General features: G+C 42.9%; 1 protein-coding gene across 1 annotated transcript in view; it reads right to left on the reverse strand.

Annotated features, from left to right (window-relative positions):
• LOC132666666 (uncharacterized) overlaps nt 1-21,441 on the reverse strand; it is a 612,017-nt gene that overhangs the window by 263,635 nt on the left and 326,941 nt on the right. The window contains exon 6 of the mRNA XM_078446589.2: nt 14,073-14,239. Within this exon, the coding sequence (XP_078302715.1) occupies nt 14,073-14,239 (167 nt within the window). The remainder of the gene's footprint in view (nt 1-14,072; nt 14,240-21,441) is intronic.

Consider the following 21,441-nt stretch of genomic DNA (forward strand, 5'->3'; position numbering starts at 1 on the left):
AAAGCAGTCCATATCTATAATCTTGCAAGAAAAAAGTCAACAACTTTCACAAATCAGCTTTAACACTGCTAGGTTAGCAGTGTTGTTAGTTCTTTTATAGAAGGTATTTGTCAGCTGAGAAGGCTGAGTTCTGAACGTTCTCCAGTAGCTATATACTGGACCTACACTGTCCAATATGGCACCCATTAACCACATGTGGCTATGGAGTGATTGGCAGTTCAGTAGTCCAAATCGTAAAACATACACAAGAATTTCAAGGCTTTGTATGAAATGAACAATGAAAAATATCTCAGTAACCTTTATGGTGATTAAACATTAAAATGATGATACTTTGGGTGTACTACATTAAATACAACATGTAATATTAATTCCGTTTCTCTTTACATTTTTTATGTGGCTACTATAAATTTTAAATGTGGTTTGCATTTGAGGTCCACATTACATTTGGAGAACACTGGGCTGAACCAATCAGAAGCGAGTAGGGGAAAAGGGTTTCAGAGCAAGCAGGCTCAGAACAGTTACCACAAGGAATTACTATACAAGAGTCTTTGTCCCAGATACCCCCATGCCTCAAAACGATAGAGAAAACCTTGAGGCAGAGAACCTATGTACTGCTACCTTTACTTTTAGTAGCAAAGTCTTTTTAAATCCTTAATAAACGTGTATTAAATTAGATCTATGGCTTTGAGGTGACAGCGAGTGAATTGTGCAGAGAGGGGATATGCGTAAGAGCCATCAACTGATGGCAGCCTGGCCTGGGTGTGGCACAGGTGATAAGTGATGCAAACACAATCCGCACCCTCTCACAGCCTCAATTCAAAACCACTTGGCAAATGGTCTAGTTCAGCAATTGGCACACTACGGCAGGTAGGCCAAATCCAGCCACTAACGGTTTCACTAAAGTTTTATTAGAGCTCAGTCATGGCCTCCCGTGTACACATTGTCCATGGCTGCATTTGTGTGCGTGCGCGCGCGCGCACACACACACACACACACACACACACACACACACACACACACAAATGTCTATGGTCAACACTAACCTAAGAGTGGTCCTTTCGAATCAGTTATCTTTCCTCTGCCTCGAATTCTCCAATGGTGTCCCATCTTTCTTAAAGAATAAAAGCCAGAGTAATAGGATGTAATAACCACAGGAAGGATCAGCTCCTTCCTCTTCCTGCTGTTCCAAACGCACTCTTGCACCCAGCCTTCGCCCCTATTGTTCACCGTACCTAAGAGGCTCTTACCCTACAGGCCTACCGAGTTCCGCCCCCCCACCCCCACCTCACTTTCTTCAAGTCTTCTGCATAGGTCTCTGCCCACTGGACATAAAATCGTTAACTCCTTCCCTTCTCTGTTTTCAATTTCTGCGTAGCACTTATGATTAACTGACACACTATATAATATACCTGCAGATTTACTAGGATTTTGCTAAGTAGAAAGAAGCTCCATGAGGTCAGTTATTCTTCTTTGTTCTTGCCGCTGTGTCCTTAGCGGCTAGAAGGGTGCCTGGTGCAAACAACACGGAAGAGTGACTAGAGAGTTCATTGTTATTCTAAGTGCACATAAGAGAGTGAAGTTGTGATTCCTGCCGCAAGTGGAAGGAAAACTGCACCCAGATAATTTTAAAATTACATGCATGGACATAAAGGAATAGACCAATGGAAATACCTGGTTGCTTTCCTTCCTGTCTTCCTATTTACCCTTATACAGTCCATCCACCAGACTTCCCAATCCAACTACCCAAAAGCAGACACACGTATAGTGTTAGGGAAAGCACGATGCTCTGAAGAACATGGCTCGCTCCAGCTACAGTTAGTGCCAAGATGCTTTTCGGGAACATGCTGTACCAGACAAGCTCATGCAGAGAGATTGGAAGCGAAGGATGTTTTAGAACTTAGGGTGGCCTGAACCAACGGTTTTCAGACTTTGTTCAGCCGGTATCTAACAGAACTTTATAGAACTCTGACGTATAATTTTCAAAACCTGGCTGAAGCCTCTTTGCCCAAAAAGCCTCGAGAGCTGGGACCTGCACCCTCCCCTCATCTCTGTCTTCCTTGGCACCAGAGGCATCTTTGTGCCGAAGAAAATTTAGGACATGAGTTGAAAGTGACCGGCTTCCGGAAGTGGGACCTCGAGAGTTTTCATCAATTTAATAATTTCAAAACAATTGTTGTTAACGTGAGACAAAGTTAGCAAAGCAAGAATTGGGAATCTGGCTTGGAAAAATAACTCTGATCACAAGCGATATAACAGTTTCATAAACTAATAAAGAGACATCCATTCTCAGGTGCACCCCTGCTCTTGGACTTAGACGTTTGTCTTTTTTTTTTTTTTTTTAATTAAATGGCAACCAAGGTAATGAAAATGCAGACCTCAGAAGCAATAACCCGGTAAAGATACTAGTGCTACTGACAGAGCAGAGAGAGGGTCAGGCATGAAAATGAGCTCTTCATTCAGTTCTGACCATAAGAAATACTTCTAGAATGATCCTTAAACAATTTTCCTTCCCCTTCTTCCTTTCCCATTGCTAACATCTAGACATAGGCTTCTGGGAGAACAGAGAGGTCTATTTTTCTGTGGAAGAGTCTAGCTGCTCATCATTTGAGCCCATGTGAAAAGCACAGTGATAAATCATTGTCATTTATTACTATCAATCAGGAAGAAAGCAATCACGCAATTTATCAACATCATCCTACAAATACTGTGACACTAATTGACATGCGGTATAGGAAACTGTTTACACAGAGTTTGGGGGGCCTGTATTTTATTGACTGCTTTATTCCAAGAAAGCCAAGGATGTGTAGATTCTTCCCCATTTACATTGTGCCTGAATAAGGCTACTTGCTTCATTTAGAAAGAAAAACTGAATTAAATCTGTGTAATTCTTACTGTCTATACCACATACCTTCTGCCAGATGGTGCTTTAAGAACCAACAAAATTATATCCAAGACTATACCTTCCACCTTGGGCTTTGACCACCAGCAGAGGGTTTAAATGTTAATTACCTCCAAGCGGAAGGTAATTCTATGGGGTTAAATACAGAAGGCTATTTTTATCTCTTAAATGTGAAACTTAGGAATAATAAAGGAACACAATACGCAACGAACACTTAACAATAAACAGCTGCAGTTGCTCAACAAATTGCTCAAAGACAGTAGCTGCAGCCTAGCTTCTCATTCTAAAAAAACCTTATTCAAACAGCTGGGCCCTAAATATCAAGTAACATGCATTTATATTTTCAGAATTAGTTCACCCAAGAAAGACTTGTCATCGATGGGAAACGACACACGTTATGCCTAATTCTAACTGGCGCAAGAGCCAAAATATACCGACTGCCAATTTCAAAACTTGAAATAAAAAAAAAAAAACGTAGCAGTGGAAACATACAGTAAGGAGGGACAATTATTACCCTCTTTGAAGTTGTCAACCTTCGTATATTCTTGGAGGGAGCTTTCAAAGCAGAAGCAGCACCATGACAAGCTGATGCAATGAAGCCCCACGTTGATTCCACGTTAAGAATCCAAGCCCTCATACGTGGCTCTCCCATCCCACGTCAAGACCACCTGGTCTCTAGTCAATGGTGCATGCTATATACACTCCAATGTCATCTCCAGGAAATAATCCATTGTCCTCATGGCATCACTGGATTGGGTGCATTCTTGGGTCACTACTATAGGAGAGTAAGGTCAAAGAAGCAAAAGAGGGTGAGAGAGAAGATGAGATGAGATGAGATGAGATGGGGAGGGGGAGGGGGAGAAGAAGGAACAGGAAAATATGTTTTGCACGTACATATACTGTGATTAATACATAAATGTCAATCAGTGATCAAAGGCAGAATAGGGGGCATCTGGCTGGCTCAGTCAGCAAAGCACATGACTCTTGATCCGAGTTGTATGTTCAAGCCCCATGTGCGGCATGGAGTTCACTTAAAATTTTTTTAAACGTAACATAATAGTAAATAATTAAAGCTAAAACAAAATATCACTTTTCACACATAATTAGTTTTTTTAAAAATTCACAACACCCATTGCTAGTTCAATCTCCGTAAATTTGATCTTATACATGATGGAAACTTTATCAAAGGGACATGGACATATGCATCAAAAGCAGTATTTTTCATCCAACAGCTTAGCTTTCCACATCTCTCAATAAATAAAAAAAATCAAAACACGGAAAAAAGCTATGTGTACAAAAGGGTTCATCTTAATCAAAAAACAAGAAAAAAACAAACCCCAACCCCCAACCCACCCCAATAAAACAAAAATATAAATAACTTCTATGGCTTAAAACTCCATACTGCATAATCTGACAATTCTTAAAAGGTTTCTGCACTGGTCTTTTCTTTCAATGCGACAATCGACTCCCAGAGAGTGGAGCCTGTGTATTTTCACCTCTGTGTATATTGCTGCTGTTCGGTATTCTTTATTAGGAAGGTCAAAGTCAAATCAGAAGGCCAATCAGCAACTGGCATTCTTTTCCTAAGCGGTCAGATTATGAAGCCGGAGGGTACTTCTAGCGGTCTCTACCAATACTCACAGGGAATTCTGACTTTAGAATGTGGGTCTTTATAACAGATGGATTCCTGGCAGAACGCTAGTGCTTTCTACTATTGTTTTCAAGCATTTCGAAATACTTGCCCAAAAAATAGGAGAATAAGCCCTTAGAAATTAATAATTTGACTGCTAAGAAAATACTAAGGAAAAGGCTCGAAAAGTCAGAATCTCCCACAACATAAGGATAAAGATCAATGAAAACTGTGAAGAGAAGACATGCAGAAGGTCAAATCCAGGGATCCAACATCTGACTGGCAGGAGCTCCATTAAGAAAGAAGACAGAAAAGCTAAGAATAACATAAAAGAAATGCCTCAGGACCAAGAGGAGATGTAGTTTCCAGATTATTCCAAGTATCACTCAGAAATTAAGAAGACCCAAACCTCAGTAGGAAATTTGATAATACCAAGATTAACAGACATCCCAAAAGCTTAATGAGAGAAAACAGTGAACCCAGAAAAAAATTCAACTTCTTTTAAACGTTTGTATTTCTTCTTCCAGCAACAAAAAACAAAGATCAAACAATTCAGGATTAGTAAATTGTATAACTTTATAGGCCAAGTTAGAAGTCAACTCAACGTTGTAGGATTTCAATAAACTGATAAAAGTGAGAAGTCCTCCTTTGACCCTCTGTATTTGACTCCTTTCATAGAGAGGCACGGGGGTCACGAAATTGGAAAAGAAGGTAGTCAAAGCATCTTAATTGGCCCTATGTGAACTTTACCTACATAGACACAGCACAAACACTGGTCATTGGTTTTTTATGTTTATTATCAACCTGAATACATGACAAGGGAGACTTGCTAATAGTTAAGGGACAAAATTGTTAGCAACTTTAAGCTATGTGAAAATAAATGCACACTTTGAACATGACTAAAAGTAGAAGGGTACAGAGAGGCAGAGAAAAGGATGAAGTCCCTGTATCGTTAGCTCATTACGTAGATTTTTAAATACACTAAAGTGACCTAAGGAAACCACAAGTAATTTAAGTGACGCAGGCATTAAAAAAAAAAATTGTATTGAGATTTAGAGGACATGGAGACGTTTACATGTCGTCTTTGATTTTCTTTGTTTTTACATTTGATTCAAAGTCACTATGTTCGTAATCAATTCAAAATTAAGCGGAAAAAAAGTCACATGCGGCACGTTAGTTTATAGGAGGCACTTCTTAGAAACACATCAAATATCACTTCAGGACACATGGTACAGGAGACAAACTATGACATTTAATTTACAGGCCAGACAAGAGCATTTTCATGTCAGAAGTATATCCCACAAATGATTTCCGAGCATCATGGAGGCCCAGTTTGGCATGAGGTCATCTTAGATGTGCCTCTGTACTTTTCTTTAAAAAGCTTATTTATGTTGAGAGGGAGAGAAACCCAAGCACGTTCCACACTGCCAGCCCAGAGCCCAATGCGGGTCTTGAATTCATGAACCGTGAGATCATGACCTGAGCCAAAGGCAGGTGCTCAACTCACTGAGCCACCCCGGTATCCCAACATGTACTTTCTTATTTCAGAGTAAGGGGAAAGTAACTGAGGCAAGGACCTGCCCAAAGTTACTTCTCAAAATACTGGCTTAATCGTTAGCCCTGCTTAGTAATTGAAGGAGCTGGTAAGCCCATTTCTTTCCACACTCTCTTGTTCTTTAAATAGTCTTCCTCTACTTTTGTAGAGCTTTCCTTCTAACAATTCAGGCCACGTTATACATTTTATTTTGATTGTCCTTGTGAGAAGTCATCATTTTGCAACTCCAGGAAGAGTGGAAAGATTAGCCCCTTGTATCTCATTTTTTTTTTTTTTATGGACAAATAGGTTTGGAAATTAAATAGTGACATGATCACAACGAAGCAGGATCAACATTCTTCTGACTTCCTAGACAGCTTCTTTTGGAGCCACAAGAAAATTATCTCATGGCATCTTAATGGCATTAACGCAGGCGTGCACAAATTCAGATCAGAAGGGTTATACACAACCCAGAGTCAATGGGTCCCAGTGCTTAGCTTAACACTTAGATTTCCAGGGCTTTGCTAATTTAATTCCACACATTTGAAAAATAAGATGAACTTCAGATCCAAATTTAATGTTTATTTTTGAGAGAGACAGAACATGAGTAAGGAGTAGGGTGAAGTAGGGTGGGGCGGGGGGAGGGGGAGAGGAAGGGAGGGGGAGGGGGGAGGAAGGGGGGGGGGGAGGAAGGGGGGGGGGGGAGAGAGATCCCAAGTAGGCTCCAGGCTCCAAGCTGTCAGCCCAGAGCCGGACGCAAGGCTCGAACCCACGAACCGTGAGATCATGACCTGAGCCGAAGTCAGATGCTAAGCCAGCTGAGCCACACAGGTCCAATCTGAAATATACCTTCCTCTAAGTTTCTCCCAAAAGAGAAAGATTTTTGTTTTCAGTAACATTTTTTGCTGTTGTTTTTTGTTTTTAGAGATAAAATTAACTCCTTTATTAAAAACACATTTGTTTCAATCCTATGTAAGACAATAGCAATTAAAAACCTCACTTTTAAAAGTAAAATATTTACATATGAACAAGTAACTGTGCCAAATTTACATGAAGAAATGGAAAGACAGGGATTTCCTAAAAGACAAAATAAAAGGTGTAAAATTGGCTATGTAAACTGGAGTTACTTTGCTAAGAGACTTTAAGCAAGCTGTGGGCCAACTTTCAGATGTCCAGAGCAAAGCCTCTTCTTTGCACCTATTTTTTATTACAATTATATAATTGGTTCCTCATATTTTTCAGAGGTTATCGTGTTACATTGTCTATTGATAGTACTTTTAGGATTGTAAACACTTTGGCTTTCCCCATGTGAATTCTCACATAAGACTTGAATTCTCACGACTGTGAACCGAATGCTGATGATTTTTTTTCAGTAACATTTAAACTCAAGTTGCTATTGCATGGATACCGAAAAAACATTCAGAGGCAGGAGGGGTAAGGAAGAGGCAGGAGGGGTAAGCAAGAGGATGGCCCCTCCAACATCTTTCAGCAGGATTACAGCGAGCACTGTACTGTCCAACTTCTTCAAAATGCTTCTGCACAAACACCCGGAGTCTATCACAAACTCACATTCACACACGGGGGAAAGTCAACTTGCATGGGATAAGGAAACAAGGCAACTTTTAGCAATGAAAGTACAAGGAATGGAAAGCAATTCTGGATTTACTGAGTTTTTGCCCTTGTAACAGCTCTGAGAGCTACAAAGCCTTTCAGGGAAAACAATAAAACCCAAATGAACGATGGGCTTTTTCCTTTGAGGGAAAAGTTTATTGTAAGCAGAACTGTAACGGACGGGAGAACAAAATCAAGTTGAGCCAAGTGCCTGCTTCAGAGAGGTCCAGGTGGCTGTCCCCATCTTTCCAAGAGCCAAGAATGCCCGGCAGGAACAGCTCCTCCCCGTCGAAGGAGGAGCCAGCTTGCCCGGGTAGACGGTGCAACGTGGGAATGATCCCCAGGAGAAGTGGGCTTTGCTTCCATTTCTGACCAGCTAGCTGACGGGACGCATTCTCAGCCTGACAAAGACACAAGCAGAAGCTGGAAGTAGATTACATTTCTGAGGTTCCAACATTGGAGGAACGGAAGCCACGTGGGAATTACTTTATTATTCGACGGAGGCTTTCAGGTGGCTTTCAATTAAAAGGAATATTGTCAAGCACATCCCTGGGCCCTTTTTTCCCCCTTCTCCTCTTCCTCCTCCTCTTTTTCAAATTTTACAAGCTCTGAGATTTAACGGTGGAAATTCCCTAAATATAAATTAAGCATTACGTCCACCCAAGACATTCTTCCTGGCGCTCAACCAACAGTCTGGCATTAAAATCTTTCGTGTGACTCTTGGGAGATTAAGGGGTGTGTATGTCTATGTGTCTGTGTGTGAATTTTCCTTCACGACAATTATCCTCCATTATGTAAAGATATGTGTTAAAAAGTATACGTACCAAAGTCAGAAGGGATGTAATCTCCCTGAAGAAATCTAACAACTCTAAGGAAATGTGGGTCACACTCTACAGAATGGCACCCAACAGTTACGCAGCAGTTACCAGCAGGCATACAGACTTCTACGGCTAACGCCATCACCGGTGTGAATATCTCCTCCACAGCCCAAATATCCAGCCCTCGCGTCTTACCTCTCAAGAGACCATGATGCTGAGGGCATTAGCCAGGACAGGGCGATAATGCTGCAGCAAGATACCATTCCCAAATCCTTGTGACTTGTCATAAGACCAAAGCTTAACTCTGGCTCGCACTCCACGGCCAACCTACGTTGGGCTATCTTTCCATCAGGGCCCCTCAGAGACCAGACTGTGAAGGCTCTATGTCAACAACGTGTGTTTCTGCTGTGATAGGTGCAAGGGGATGGACTAAATCCCATGGTGACTCTTAAAGCCTCATTGGAGAAGCAGCGTGTGTGACCTGTGCTCACATTTCAAGGGCCAAAGCCAGTCACAAGGTCACACCTAACCGGAAAGGGGACAAGAAAGCACATCTATACTAAGAGTCCCAAGGAGGGCAATCGATACATTGCTGTGCATCCTCAGTGACCACAAGAGTCTGACAATGCCTTAAAAGAAGAAAACATCTCTTAGAGCCTGTAAAGGCGATCACTGGGTTCTTAAGGTACATCGATCCCATCTTATTCTTACTTATATTTCCAGCCCCAGGACAGGGAGCTCCGAGTCTGTTTGACAAAAGAGAGAGACTGGACAAGGTATTACAATAGTCCTTACTCCTTTGAAGCCCAAAGGTAACATGGCAAGTTAAGTAAAACAATTATTTTGGCTGTTGATAACAAGAGATAACAGGAAATGTGTTCCTCAAGTACTTGCTAGGTTCCTTATGAGGCAGGAAAGGGGTGTTCAGTTTCCAGTAAGCTTGTTAAGACAAATTCACAAGAATTTATGGAAACGATGTCCTCGCCAGTCATTTAAAGAAGACCGAGAGAATATGTCATCACTCAACTACCTTTAACGCAGAATCAAACCTTCTCCCTGTTAAGCACTAGGGAAAGAGTATGCCATTTTAATGCGAGTCAGTCTCTCCTCTCTTAAGACATACAGAACAGCAAAAGAATGTCTGCATAAATCTGGCTTTCCCAAGAAACAGTCCAAAAACTGTATTATCTAAGAGAGAAGCTGAAGGTCAAATGGGAAGGAATACATAAGAAGAGGAACCTTATTTTCTCTAGCTCTGAAATACTTTCCTAGCATTCCTTCTCTGGTACATTAACCCTGCCCTACACCCTGAACTTTGAAATGGGGAGGAGTGAAGGAAATTTATTGGAAGGAGACTTGAATGCTTTTAGTAATGTTAGAATACTGCTTACTGTTTACTAGATACATGGAGAGACTTAAATAAAAAATTCATGCCAAACGGTATCTGTACAAGAGACCAGCTGTTCCTATTTATTCCAACAGACATGGTTACACGGGACTCCGAACTCTATTATCCAGGCTCAGCAAAGTACTCTAGCAACAACCGCATGGGCTTTGAAGCATTGCAGGTCGCAGAACGAGGTCTTTATTTTATAGAGAAGTGCTGAGGACAGTTTATTCTAAGAAGAACTCTAAATTCTACATGAGAGCCATCAAATCTACACACACACACACACACACACACACACACACACACACACACAAATCTTCCTGTAATGTAGGCCCCGCTCCTAAATAAATTACTTTCTTTTTCCACCCACCAAAGACTCCCAAGACTAGCCAGCCCCGCCCCCCCCCCTCAGCCCCACCTTTATGTTCATCCCAGATGACTGACACCATCCCTTGAAATAGGACCAGGTACTGGTAACTCCAAGATCAACAGTCCTTCAGGGGGAAATCTGGAGTGAATGCACATGCTTCCTTCCTAAAGGGCCTTTGAATAGAGTCCTCTCACTTGACAGACTTGTGAGCACTCTTATTTTTTATTTTCATTTTCTTTTCTTTTTTTGATCCACATCAGTAAGTGCCTGAGAACCGTGTAACTACAAGCAAGAAGCTTCTACAGCAACAGCGGACTTTCCAGAGGGCTTTCTAAGCACCAGGTGCTGGGCTTGGGGCTTTATCATTCCATTTACACCTTAAAACGATCCCAGGAGCTGTGCCTTGTGACTTCCTTCCAAAGACACAGTTCGGAAAGAGTGAGAAGAGAGTCACCGTGCACTGGAGAAACCTACCACCACATGACCTCACACATTATCATCAGGCTCAAGGTCAACCATGATAAGCCATGTGCAAGGTCTACACCCTTGACTGGAAGCGTTGAAGATGGTTGTCCATCTCGGCAACCTACCTTCTAAACCTTACAGCCCAGTCCGATCGTGAGACGAAGCACAAAGGAAGTACAGTGTACAAAATGCTACCTCGTGTGCCTCAGAACTGTCAAGTCATCTAAAAAAGTCGGAGAAACCGTCACAGATCACAGGAGTCTGGGGAGACAGGACTACATGGAATGTGTCCAGGAGGGGGTCCTGAACAGAAAAAGGGCATCAGGAAGTTCAATGCAATTCAAAATAAACCCTAGAGTTCAGTTAATTATGAAATACCAATGCTGGTTCCTTAGTTTTGACAAACCTACCATGAACAAAGGTAAAAAAGTAACAATAAGGCAACCTGGAACAAGGGTATATGAATACATTCTTCCTGTCTTTGCGATGTCTCGGTTAATCTAAAACTATTCTAAAATTCATTTTGTCTGTGAGCACCTGGGTGGCTCAATCGGTTGAATGTCCGACTCTGGAACTTGGCTCAGGTCATGATCTCACAGTTCATTAGATGGAGCCCTGCGTCGGGCTCTGTGCTGACAGCAGGAGCCTGCTTGGGATTCTCTTTCTCCCTCTCTCTCCGCCCCTCCCCAGCTCACGCTGTCTAAAAAAAAACAAACTGTAAAAGAAAAAAAAAATTATTTTAAAAAACCTCTGAGGTTAATGCTCTTCATCTACCTTTATTTAATTGTTTTTACATGTTTATTTAGTTTTGACGGAGAAACAGAGCATAGGCAGGGGAGGGCCATAGAGAGAGAGGGAGACACAGATGCAAAACAGGCTCCAGGCTCTGAGCTGTCAGCACAGAGCGCGATGCGGGGCTCGAACTCATGAGACGTGAGATCATGACCTGAGCCGAAGTTGGACACTCAACCGACTGAGCCACTCAGGCTCCCCTTCCCCTCCCTTTTAGAGTTGAAGATTTGGGAGTGCCTGGGTGGCTCAGTTGGTTAAGTACCCTACTCTTGATTTTGGCTCAGGTCAGGATCTCACGTTTTGTGAGTTCAAGTCCCACATGGGGCTCTTTGGTGATGGGGTGGAGACCACTTGGGATTCTCTGTCCCTCTCTCTCTCTGCCCCTCTCCTGCTGTCTCTCTCTCACACACAAAATAAACAAGTCTAAAAAAATTAGAGATGAAAACTTAGAGGGTAAATCACTTCCCCAAGTTATAAGCTAAATAGAAAAAGGTCTTTGTCAGACACGTCTATTTCATTTCACATCGAAGCAACCAGTGCAATAGGACTGCAGACACACCCTTGCAGAAGATCTATTAAAATGATTTTATGCCAGGCACGTGCTAAGAAACTTCAAGGAAATTTAGTTCACTTACGTCCCTCATAATAACGCACATGTATGTTAGCACATACTTTTAAAGTAAAGAAGCCATAACGTTACATTCTCAAGATCTCTGTGTTCCCCACGAATTTCAATTACTCAGTCAATGCCATGTGATGATCACATTGAACAAGAATTAGCTTCGGGTTTTGCCAAAATGTTGATGCTTCATGATTCCATCAGAGAAAGAAAGCAGCAGCCACTGGATGTGTCACCCCCTAAGGCCCCACCTCCCACTCTCACTTGCACACCACATCCCTCCTCCGGGTTGGGCTGCTGCAGGGCTAGGGAGCTCAGCCTGCCCCCATAACGGGAGGAGGGGTTACAAGCCAGGGGACCCTTCAAGAGGAAATGAAGGTATCAGCAGAAGGGAAGATGGGTACACGCTTTGGTTTCCATCAGATCCGGAGATACAAGACCAGCTGTGGCTGAGCCAAAAACCTGAAGAAAATGAGAAGCCCTCTGAAATACAAACGCTAACAGTGTTATCTCCCAAGCCAACGTTTCCCACAGTGTGAAGCCAGCCTCTCTGGGAAAACTCCAGTCTCTTCCCAGGAAGGCGCATGCAGTCCAAGACATATTCTTGTTGTTTTTTTTTTTCCTTGGGATTTGCCAAAATCAGACAGTAGGATTCAAGAAATATTTCTAAATACTGGACTTAATATATTGTTCCCTGTGAGAGTATAAAGTGGAAGTTTTCCAACAAGTAAGAAAACAGGCTGCCTTCTGTGTGTGATTAGATTAGGCTGCCTAAAGACATGTTTTTCTCAACTTGTTCTATTTACAAGTTTTGCTTTGTTGTTGTTGATTTTTGTAAGGCAAGTAATTCCTCAAATTATTGATTTTATCACTGTGCGGATTTCAGGAATAGCTAAAACTCTCCCCACCCCAGACCCTGCTTTATAAAATATCCTGAAGCAATTAATTAATGGCACCATCTCTGTTTTAACAGGAGAGAAGGATAAAGAGAGGAGGATGGGAAAACAATGAATTTTCCCACAATATCACAGAAAAATAGCCGGGGGTAACAGATGGAGCGGACTCTCCTGATTTACTGCACAATGGAAATAGAACCAAATCCAAAGTTTCACTTGTTCCCTTCACCAGTGGGAAAGAAACAAACGAGATTCAAGAAGCCATCATCATTCCCCCAGATAGACAGACAGACACAGACAGACAGACACACACACACACACACACACACACACACACACAGAGCAACTTGGCAAATTGGTCCTCATCCAAAACGGATCCTTCTTCTCAAGAATCTTTGCTATTTTTATAGCTGCACTCGTGAAGAATCTTCTCATTTGGGAACCCTGGGTGGTTCTGGCTGGAATTTTTAGCTTTCTAGTCTCATACCAGTAGGAGAGGCCAGCGTGTTGAGAGGCCATAGGGATGGCTATATTTCCAGGATCACAGTGGCGAGACAGAGCGGCCGTCAGAGGACTGCCCTTCAGGTAGATTCTTGGGGACTTAGAAGCACTTAAGCCTGTAGAGGAGTATCTGCACATCTGCTGAAGCCTGACCCTCCCTCAGATACTGTCTTCACATCCTCCGCAGCGTCCACATTCCAGATGGATGGACACCGAATTCACCACACTCCTCTCTCCTGCTTCAATTCCTGTCCTACCACCTGCTGAACATTAAACTTGGTCTCAAAGGCCAAACTCTATGGAATAAGGAGAGGTCAGGGGTTTCAAAGCACTTGCCGATATGCTTTTTAGAGGCCTTTCAAGTTTTCATGAATGGGGTTGGGTTTTCCTGCTTGCTTGACCAACTTCCCACGCGGCGGGAGAAGCATAACCATGTGAGACAGCGGAGAGCAGACAGAACACATACGTAAGAATGTGAAGCAAAAGGTCACTACTGAACCTTGGTGTCTTCACGTCCCTATTAGAATTTTCAGATTAGTATCATTACCTCTGGTGGTAAAGCCACACGGATCGGTGTATGAAGTAGAACTGATTCAGCCACTTGCCACGCGGGAAGCACACAGCACCATGACAGAGCCTTGTCTGATGCCAGGTACACATATATGGCTGAATCCAAAAACCAACAGTCCTGGACGTCCTCTGCTCAACAGCCATCTAGGGGGAGAAAACAAAAAGCTCTTTTTCTTCCCGGTCTTCGCCAGTTTCTCTGGATACACGTGACTCTTAAAATGAGATTTCCATGATAACCCTTCGCTGTATTCAATATGCAGGTAATACATATAAATACTAGAATATTAAGAACGGATAGGCAAAAGTATTTTAGTACCTTTGAGTCACCTAGAGACAGTAACTTTAAGGTTTATATGTAATCTCCCAAACTATTTCTAAACCTACACATTCAGGTATGCACGCCACAAGGTATTTCTTAAGAAGACCATAGAAAACCCTACAATATTGTTTTAATGATTCGTTCAGTATTTTATTGTGCGTTTCTACTATCATTTTTATGACCACCTTAACACTATTCAGACAATTACAAAATTTACATCAAAAATAAGATGGTGACCAGGGCGCCTGGGTGGCTCAGTTGGCTAAGTGTCCAACTCTTCAGTTCAGGTCACCATCTCATGGTTCCTGCATCAGGAGACTGCGTGGGTTTCTCTCTTCCTCCCTCCCTCTCTCTGCCCCTCCCCTGCTCGCTCTCTCAAAATAAATACATAATTACATTAAAAAAAAAATAAGACCGTGTTAAGGAATTCTTAGAGTAAACCTTTTTATATACGTTCAGTAACAGTCTTAAGATAAATTCACCTAGAAACTATATTGCCAGGACTATGATTAAGCACATTTCGTGGCTTTTGATTTTATATATCGCACAATAGTCTCTCAATAGTGTATAAAATTCCCTCCTCCATAGGATGTATTCCCCCCCCCCATACCTATAGTAAAAGTGGACTTCTAATTATTCCCAACCTTAGCCATATTTGATAAAGAGTGGGTCTTCTAGTTTATGCTGCTTAAAGGGAGATTGCTCTCATATTTAAATTTTAAAAATACACATAATATTTTGAAACCTCAGCTTGGCACGGATACTCATAACCAGTAACTTGCACAAGTTAGAGGAGCTAGTTAACTATTTCAGAGGTGCCTTATAGATCAAAGTCCTACTGTGAAATGTTTCCATTTCTTTGTTTGAGATCATTCAAAACGCTTGGAGAAATTTCCCAAAGCTCAATGTATATCCAAAGGGTCCAATGAGAATGAGGTCTGTGTTTTATGTTTTTTTACTAGCACCTTCACCTTACCATCAGAGACTTACGTCGATCATACTCTTTTGTTCATGACCCACTGGAGTTTCACCTTAAACTGGCATGTATGTATGTCTGCAGACATGTGTGACTATACATCTATGTGTATGTCTACGTTTGATATATATTGATGCGTGTGTATACACGCTCGCGCGCGCACACACACACACACACACACACACCAGCCCTTGCATTCTTCCCCTTGCTTTCAGTAAAGTAGCCGCAATGAGCCACTCGTTCTGTTCCGCAAATAGCACAGGCTGATCTCAGTTCTGTGAGGAGTGGGCATGGCCCCACCCAGTCATCGTAACTGACATCTGTGGGCAAGACACCGAGGTACACCTCAATCACGCGCGCCTGTTGGCGAAAGCTCACTCACGCACCTGCTTCAACGGTGTGACTTCAGCCTGTGGGTTTTCCTTGATTGATGTCGGTGTAACTGCACCGTGTTCTCGGGGGGGTGAAGGGAAGTGGGCTCTGCTCAGAGCAGCTTGTGGTGCCTCGCACTTCCACTTGATATCACACAAGGAATAACAAGTTAAAGAGGCGGGCGCATGTGCCCAGAGGGTCTCGGTGCCCTCACGGACAGACCAGAAAGGCACCCGACCTTACAAAACTACATAAAGCGTGCTTTGAAAACCAGGAAAGAAGCCAAGGCAGCATCTGTCTCCCCCTGCACAAACCTCCCACCGTGAATCACACTCACACGCGCACATACGCACACTCACCACCGACACCCCTACTGCTACCATCAGGGGACCCCTGATTGTACCACATCCGTGACGTCTTAGAGCTTTTCATTTTCCTTGACTAAGGCAACTGGTCTGGCCCAAACCGTAAGAGGATTCCTTGAATCATTCTGACCCACCCAAATCGAGGAGGGGGGTGGGGTGCCTACCTGAGCAAACCTCACAATTCTGGAAGAGGCTCAATCAACCCGAAGAACGGGCTGTGCCATGTCATGTCCATGTAGGTAGCTTTGCATCTTTTCACATTCATCTCTGACATTAACGTGTTAAGTCTGCGAAGGTAAAAACCCAATTCTGGATCTCCGTACCCGCCCCCCATGCAGGTCCCTGGATGTGTGATCTGACAACACTGGACCACCTCCCATCACCTCCTGCTGGGCACTCGTTTCAGGCTTTCTACTATGAGATTTAAAGCAGTGACTATAATTTTAGGGGAAAAACATGCTAACAGGGAAGGATCCAAGCAGAAAATACTTGTATATTCTAGCAAAGTATATGCAAAAGAAAAGAAAATCACCAATTGGATGAAAGATCACATCCGGCTTTGCAAACCATCCGTACCCCCAAGTCAGAGTACCTGGAGAAATGCTGGCAAAAATGTAATAATTTTATTTGGATGAGCTATATAAAATTGTCATTTTTTTTCTGTACGACTAACACTGACAATTCGTAAGAATTGGCGTGAATATTTCCTTCCATTTGCAACTTGCCACGATCCTTTTGGTGAGATGGACAAAAAAGTTTATGAAGGGCAGAAATTATCATTTTCTTCATCCTCCTAATTTCAGCCAAACTCTTCCCACTCTTTACCTTCTCCCTCAACAGTATCAGATGGAGGTGGCAACAAGAACACGAACCTGATCTGAGTCGGGGGCCAAGTTCAAGGACCCGAGGTAGACTTACACTTCCACTCATAACGTTTTTGTTTTTGTTTTTTTAAAGCAGGGCTCTAAAAATAAAGTTTTGCCCTCTCATTTCTTCTGTTAGGGGACCTTCCACCCTCATGAGGGCTTTTAACTCAACCCTGAGTGGGTTTAAGACGACACTTGAAAACATAATCTGTTTTGGGAAGCCTGGGTGGCTCAGTCAGTTGAGCATCCGACTTCGGCTCAGGTCATGATTTCATGGTTCATGAGTTCAAGCGCCGTGTCAGGCCCTATGCCGACAGCTCAGATTCTGGAACCTGCTTCGGGTTCTGTGTCTCCCTCTCTGCCTCTCCCCCACTGACGGTCTGTCCCTCTCTCTCAAAAATAAACAAACGTTAAGAACAATTTTTTAACCAGGAAGAAAATATAATCTGTTTCATGTGCCATGTGGTTTGATTTCGGGGCTATAGAAACTGAGCTGATCACAAATCGTTTTTCACCTTTTACGTCTGTTTTCTACTCCTGGTCCCAGGACTGCCTTGACATCTTCTAACCACCTTGCCTTCCTCTAGGAAGCTTGACACTGGAACACAGAGTTTTCCAGACACCTTCGCGAAGTACAGGAATGACGGCATTGTTATCCTTTACCATTTTCAAACAAGTGTGTGCATCGAAGGGAAATATCCACATCTAAAGGAAACCTATCTTTGCAGGAAGTAGAGAAAGGAGCAGAAAACACTGTTTCTGAACCACACGTATAATAACCAGGAAGCCCCGCCCCCACTTGGGGTGGTAGCCAAATGTGTGCTGGGACCCTCTGACAGGTGTTAAAGGTCAGGCATTAGAAAAGATACAAATGGACTATAATAACGTACAAAAAACTCCTTTGAGGTCTGTCAAGAACCCGAGCACCGCGTGTTGATAAAAGACTGCTTTCAGCACACGTCAAGCGGAACCCAAACTGACTTTGACTCTCCCTTTTGAGAAAGTATATTAATTGATGTAGTGCTCTCATTTCTGTATCTTTCCCTCCATGAAAATTCTGTGCATCTTCAGTCCGCAGCGTCATCACCAACCAGAGTTAGAATGTGACCGGGATAGAGATGGGGTAGAGGTGAGGAGACAGAAACTCCAAGAGTTTAGACCCCAAATTACAAAGTCATGACCCGAGCAAAAAAAAAAAACAAAACAAAAAACAAAAAACAAAACGAACGGAAACCCACAACCAAGTGTTTACCTAACATAAACTAAAAGAGGTTCCTCTCTTCCGACGATGCCACCCGTAAGAGCAGTTCCTGTGGTGTTATTCTGTTAGAGATACTGTCGGTTCTTGTATTGCAAGACAAAAACAGAGATATGGGAAAGCCCAGATACAAGCTCCCACGCTGTCCTGAGCAGAAGCGTGTAGCCCATTTTGTAACATGACCAACAGGATGCGGAAGAACCGGGCACGCTCTTGTGATACGCGGCCACCGAAAATGACTGGAACAACTATGGATAGCAATCATACTAGGGAGGCACACGGCTTATTGTACGGGACTCAGGCAGGCTGCCTCACTTCGCGCCCTTAGGGCCCTTCCCAGAAACCGTGAGAGGTCAAGACCCGTGTTCCCATTTGACACGTGGGCCAACGAAGGAGCAGAAGAGTAAGTAACTTGCCCAAATTAAAGCTGGTGGTGAAGTTAAGAGTCAAACCTAGTTCCTCCCCAAACCACAGCTTCTGTCAGGTCTCTCGGAAACTCCTGCACAGGCCAAGCGAGAAGGGACTATGGGGGTACGAGGTGAGGACTCCAGCGCACTTTCCATCTTGCCCACTCAGGACAGGTATCTAAGAGATGGTCACTCAGCTTCCACATATTTACCATAGGAGACTACGGCTCCGGGGAAACCAGATCTTTCAGCTGCTTTGGAAAAATTCACCCAACTTATAGATATGTGTATAAATGTTGGCAGCTAGTTCTTTTAACACACACACACACACACACACACATACACACACACACACACACACACGTTGGGGTACCTGGGTGCCTCAGTCAGCTAAGCATCAGACTTTGGCTCAGGTCACGATCTCGCAGTTCGTGTGTTTGAGCCTCGTGTTAGGCTTTTGTGCTGCCAGCTGCAAGCCTGGAGCCCACTTGGGATTCTGTGTCTCCCTCTCTCTGCCCCTCCCACACTTGCTCGCGCTCTCTCACTCTCTAATAAACATTAAGACACACACACACACACACACACACACACACACACACACACCCTTGTATGGACAAACACAACATATCTGGAGGCTGAATGGGCTTCTGAGGGCCACGAGCTTATGAAGTCTGTCCTACCTCACACTGAGTCCCATTTATTACATCCACCAGGAGGCCGCACGATGCAGCCCAAGTCCAAAAGTCCCAAAGGAGCCTTTATTACCTTTATTAGTGTATATTAGGGCTCGGTCCATTTTGCAAATCAAAACTCTCCTGAAAACTACAAATAGGTCCCATGGACAGAAAAGAGGCACAGTTTTAACAACAGAAGTGTCTGTTTCACCACACGTGCAGTACCTGAAAATGAGCAATAAAACACCATCACAGCCACTAAAAGCCGGCCAATCTACCAGCAACGACAGCCGCCCCCGGGTGCGATTAGACCACATTTTGCCAGATCCACAAACCGGTGAGAATTTCAAAAAGGCAGATCACAAAGGCAAAATGCACCTGCAGGAACCACTATCCCCATAACCTTTCTTGTCCCTCTTTCCCCTTCAAGTCTGATGATTTGGCAGCCCTGGAACTCTTCTGAGAGGAGTCAAGACTCACTCTGCCAGCCACAGCTGTTCAAAGCTCGGCCCAATCTGTTCCGTACAGTTGGCTGTATTATAACAATAATGTGGCTACAGTTCACCTTCATTTGCTGCAAAGATCATTAACTATCCCTCAGAGAGATCTAGCATTGGAGAGAGAGAGTGCCCAAGGCATAATAAATGGAAATCTCGGGGTAACGGGGTTCACAAAGGGTAAGATGATGCCAGCAAGGCCACCTGACCGTTTCTATGGTCAGAGAAAAGGAAGAAAACAAGGGCAGGCAGGAGAGATGGAAACTCGGAAACGGAAAAAGGAAAAGCAAAAACATGCCTGGCCAACGTGGATGTTCACGTGAGGAGAGAACAGAGAATAAAAGAAAATTTGAAATAAAGACCACAGGACATTTTTGTTAAATCACAGTAAAGACATGATTTGACTTGTCTGACGACTCAAACAATGCACTACAAAGCTAGGAGGAAATGTGGCAGGAGTCAGAACAGAGAAAATGAATTACACTCCCGTGTCGGAAGAATGCAATATTCTAGACATTTTTTAGTATTGTGAATTCAGTGCCACCTGTCATGAAACCACATGTCTGACCTCCCATTCATAAAACTGCTGAACTACAGTGCACACTGGGTGTGGTTCTTCATTCCATTCATGTATGCAGTTATTAAAGTCTTATGTGAGCCTCATTTGAATCTTGTTCTACCGTCTTTCCACTCAACTCTCTCTCGATTAACATATCGGGGAACTTCAAAGAAAGTTCTGCATGTTATATAAACATCTGAGAGTTCTTCAGTTGTTACCAAAAGCATCAAAATCAATACCTATTCTAAGTGAGGTGCAGCTGTATTAATCGAAACTACATTCCTGTCAATAATGGGTAGACAATTGGCAGGGGAGTGGGAGTTCTACTGGTGGACCCCACTCGCTAAGAATTTACTTTCTGTGAAACTACACAGGTGATACTTTCAAGAAGCAAAAATAATAGCTCTGTGTTCTCTGTCTTCACCATTTTCTTTACCTTGTTTTCCCTTAGTTACATATACATCTAGAGGAACGGTTCCCACCTGGGGCAATTTCGTCCATTAGACTTTTACGGTTATACACTGGGGGTAAGGGGGTATTCCGGAGAATTCGTGGGTAGAAGCCAGGAGTACTAGTAAATTCCATAATACAGAGGAAAGCCCTGTACAACACAGAAGTATCCAATTCAACATGTGAGTAGCGTAGAGGTCCAGTAACCCTGCCTGAGAATTGCTTCAAGGATTCAACTCCCTCCTGGGATCATATGCCATTTGATTTTCAGGAGTAGCCCTTCAGAAGGAGTTTCTAAATGATATCTTGCTATCTCCACACAGCAATAACATTTAACATAAATGAAAAGGAAAGCAAGGGGTAGAAGTTGAAAACTAACTCAGAAGCACAACGGAACCCTAGGAAATCCTATCATAGCACCAAACTTTGCAAAAGACTCCAACCAGTGACTTCATTACTAAAAAATAAATCAAAAAATTTTTTAAGAATAGTCTAATTTAATTCACCTGGAAAGTAGCTTCAAAACATATGCCCCAACGACAGGGAAAAAAATAAGAAAACACGAGACGAATATTTTTTTTTTAATTTTTTTTTAACGTTTAT

The sequence above is a fragment of the Panthera onca genome, chromosome B2 (genome assembly GCF_046562875.1).
Source record: "Panthera onca isolate mPanOnc1 chromosome B2, mPanOnc1 haplotype 2, whole genome shotgun sequence".
In the NCBI taxonomy this organism is placed as follows: Eukaryota; Metazoa; Chordata; class Mammalia; order Carnivora; family Felidae; genus Panthera; species Panthera onca.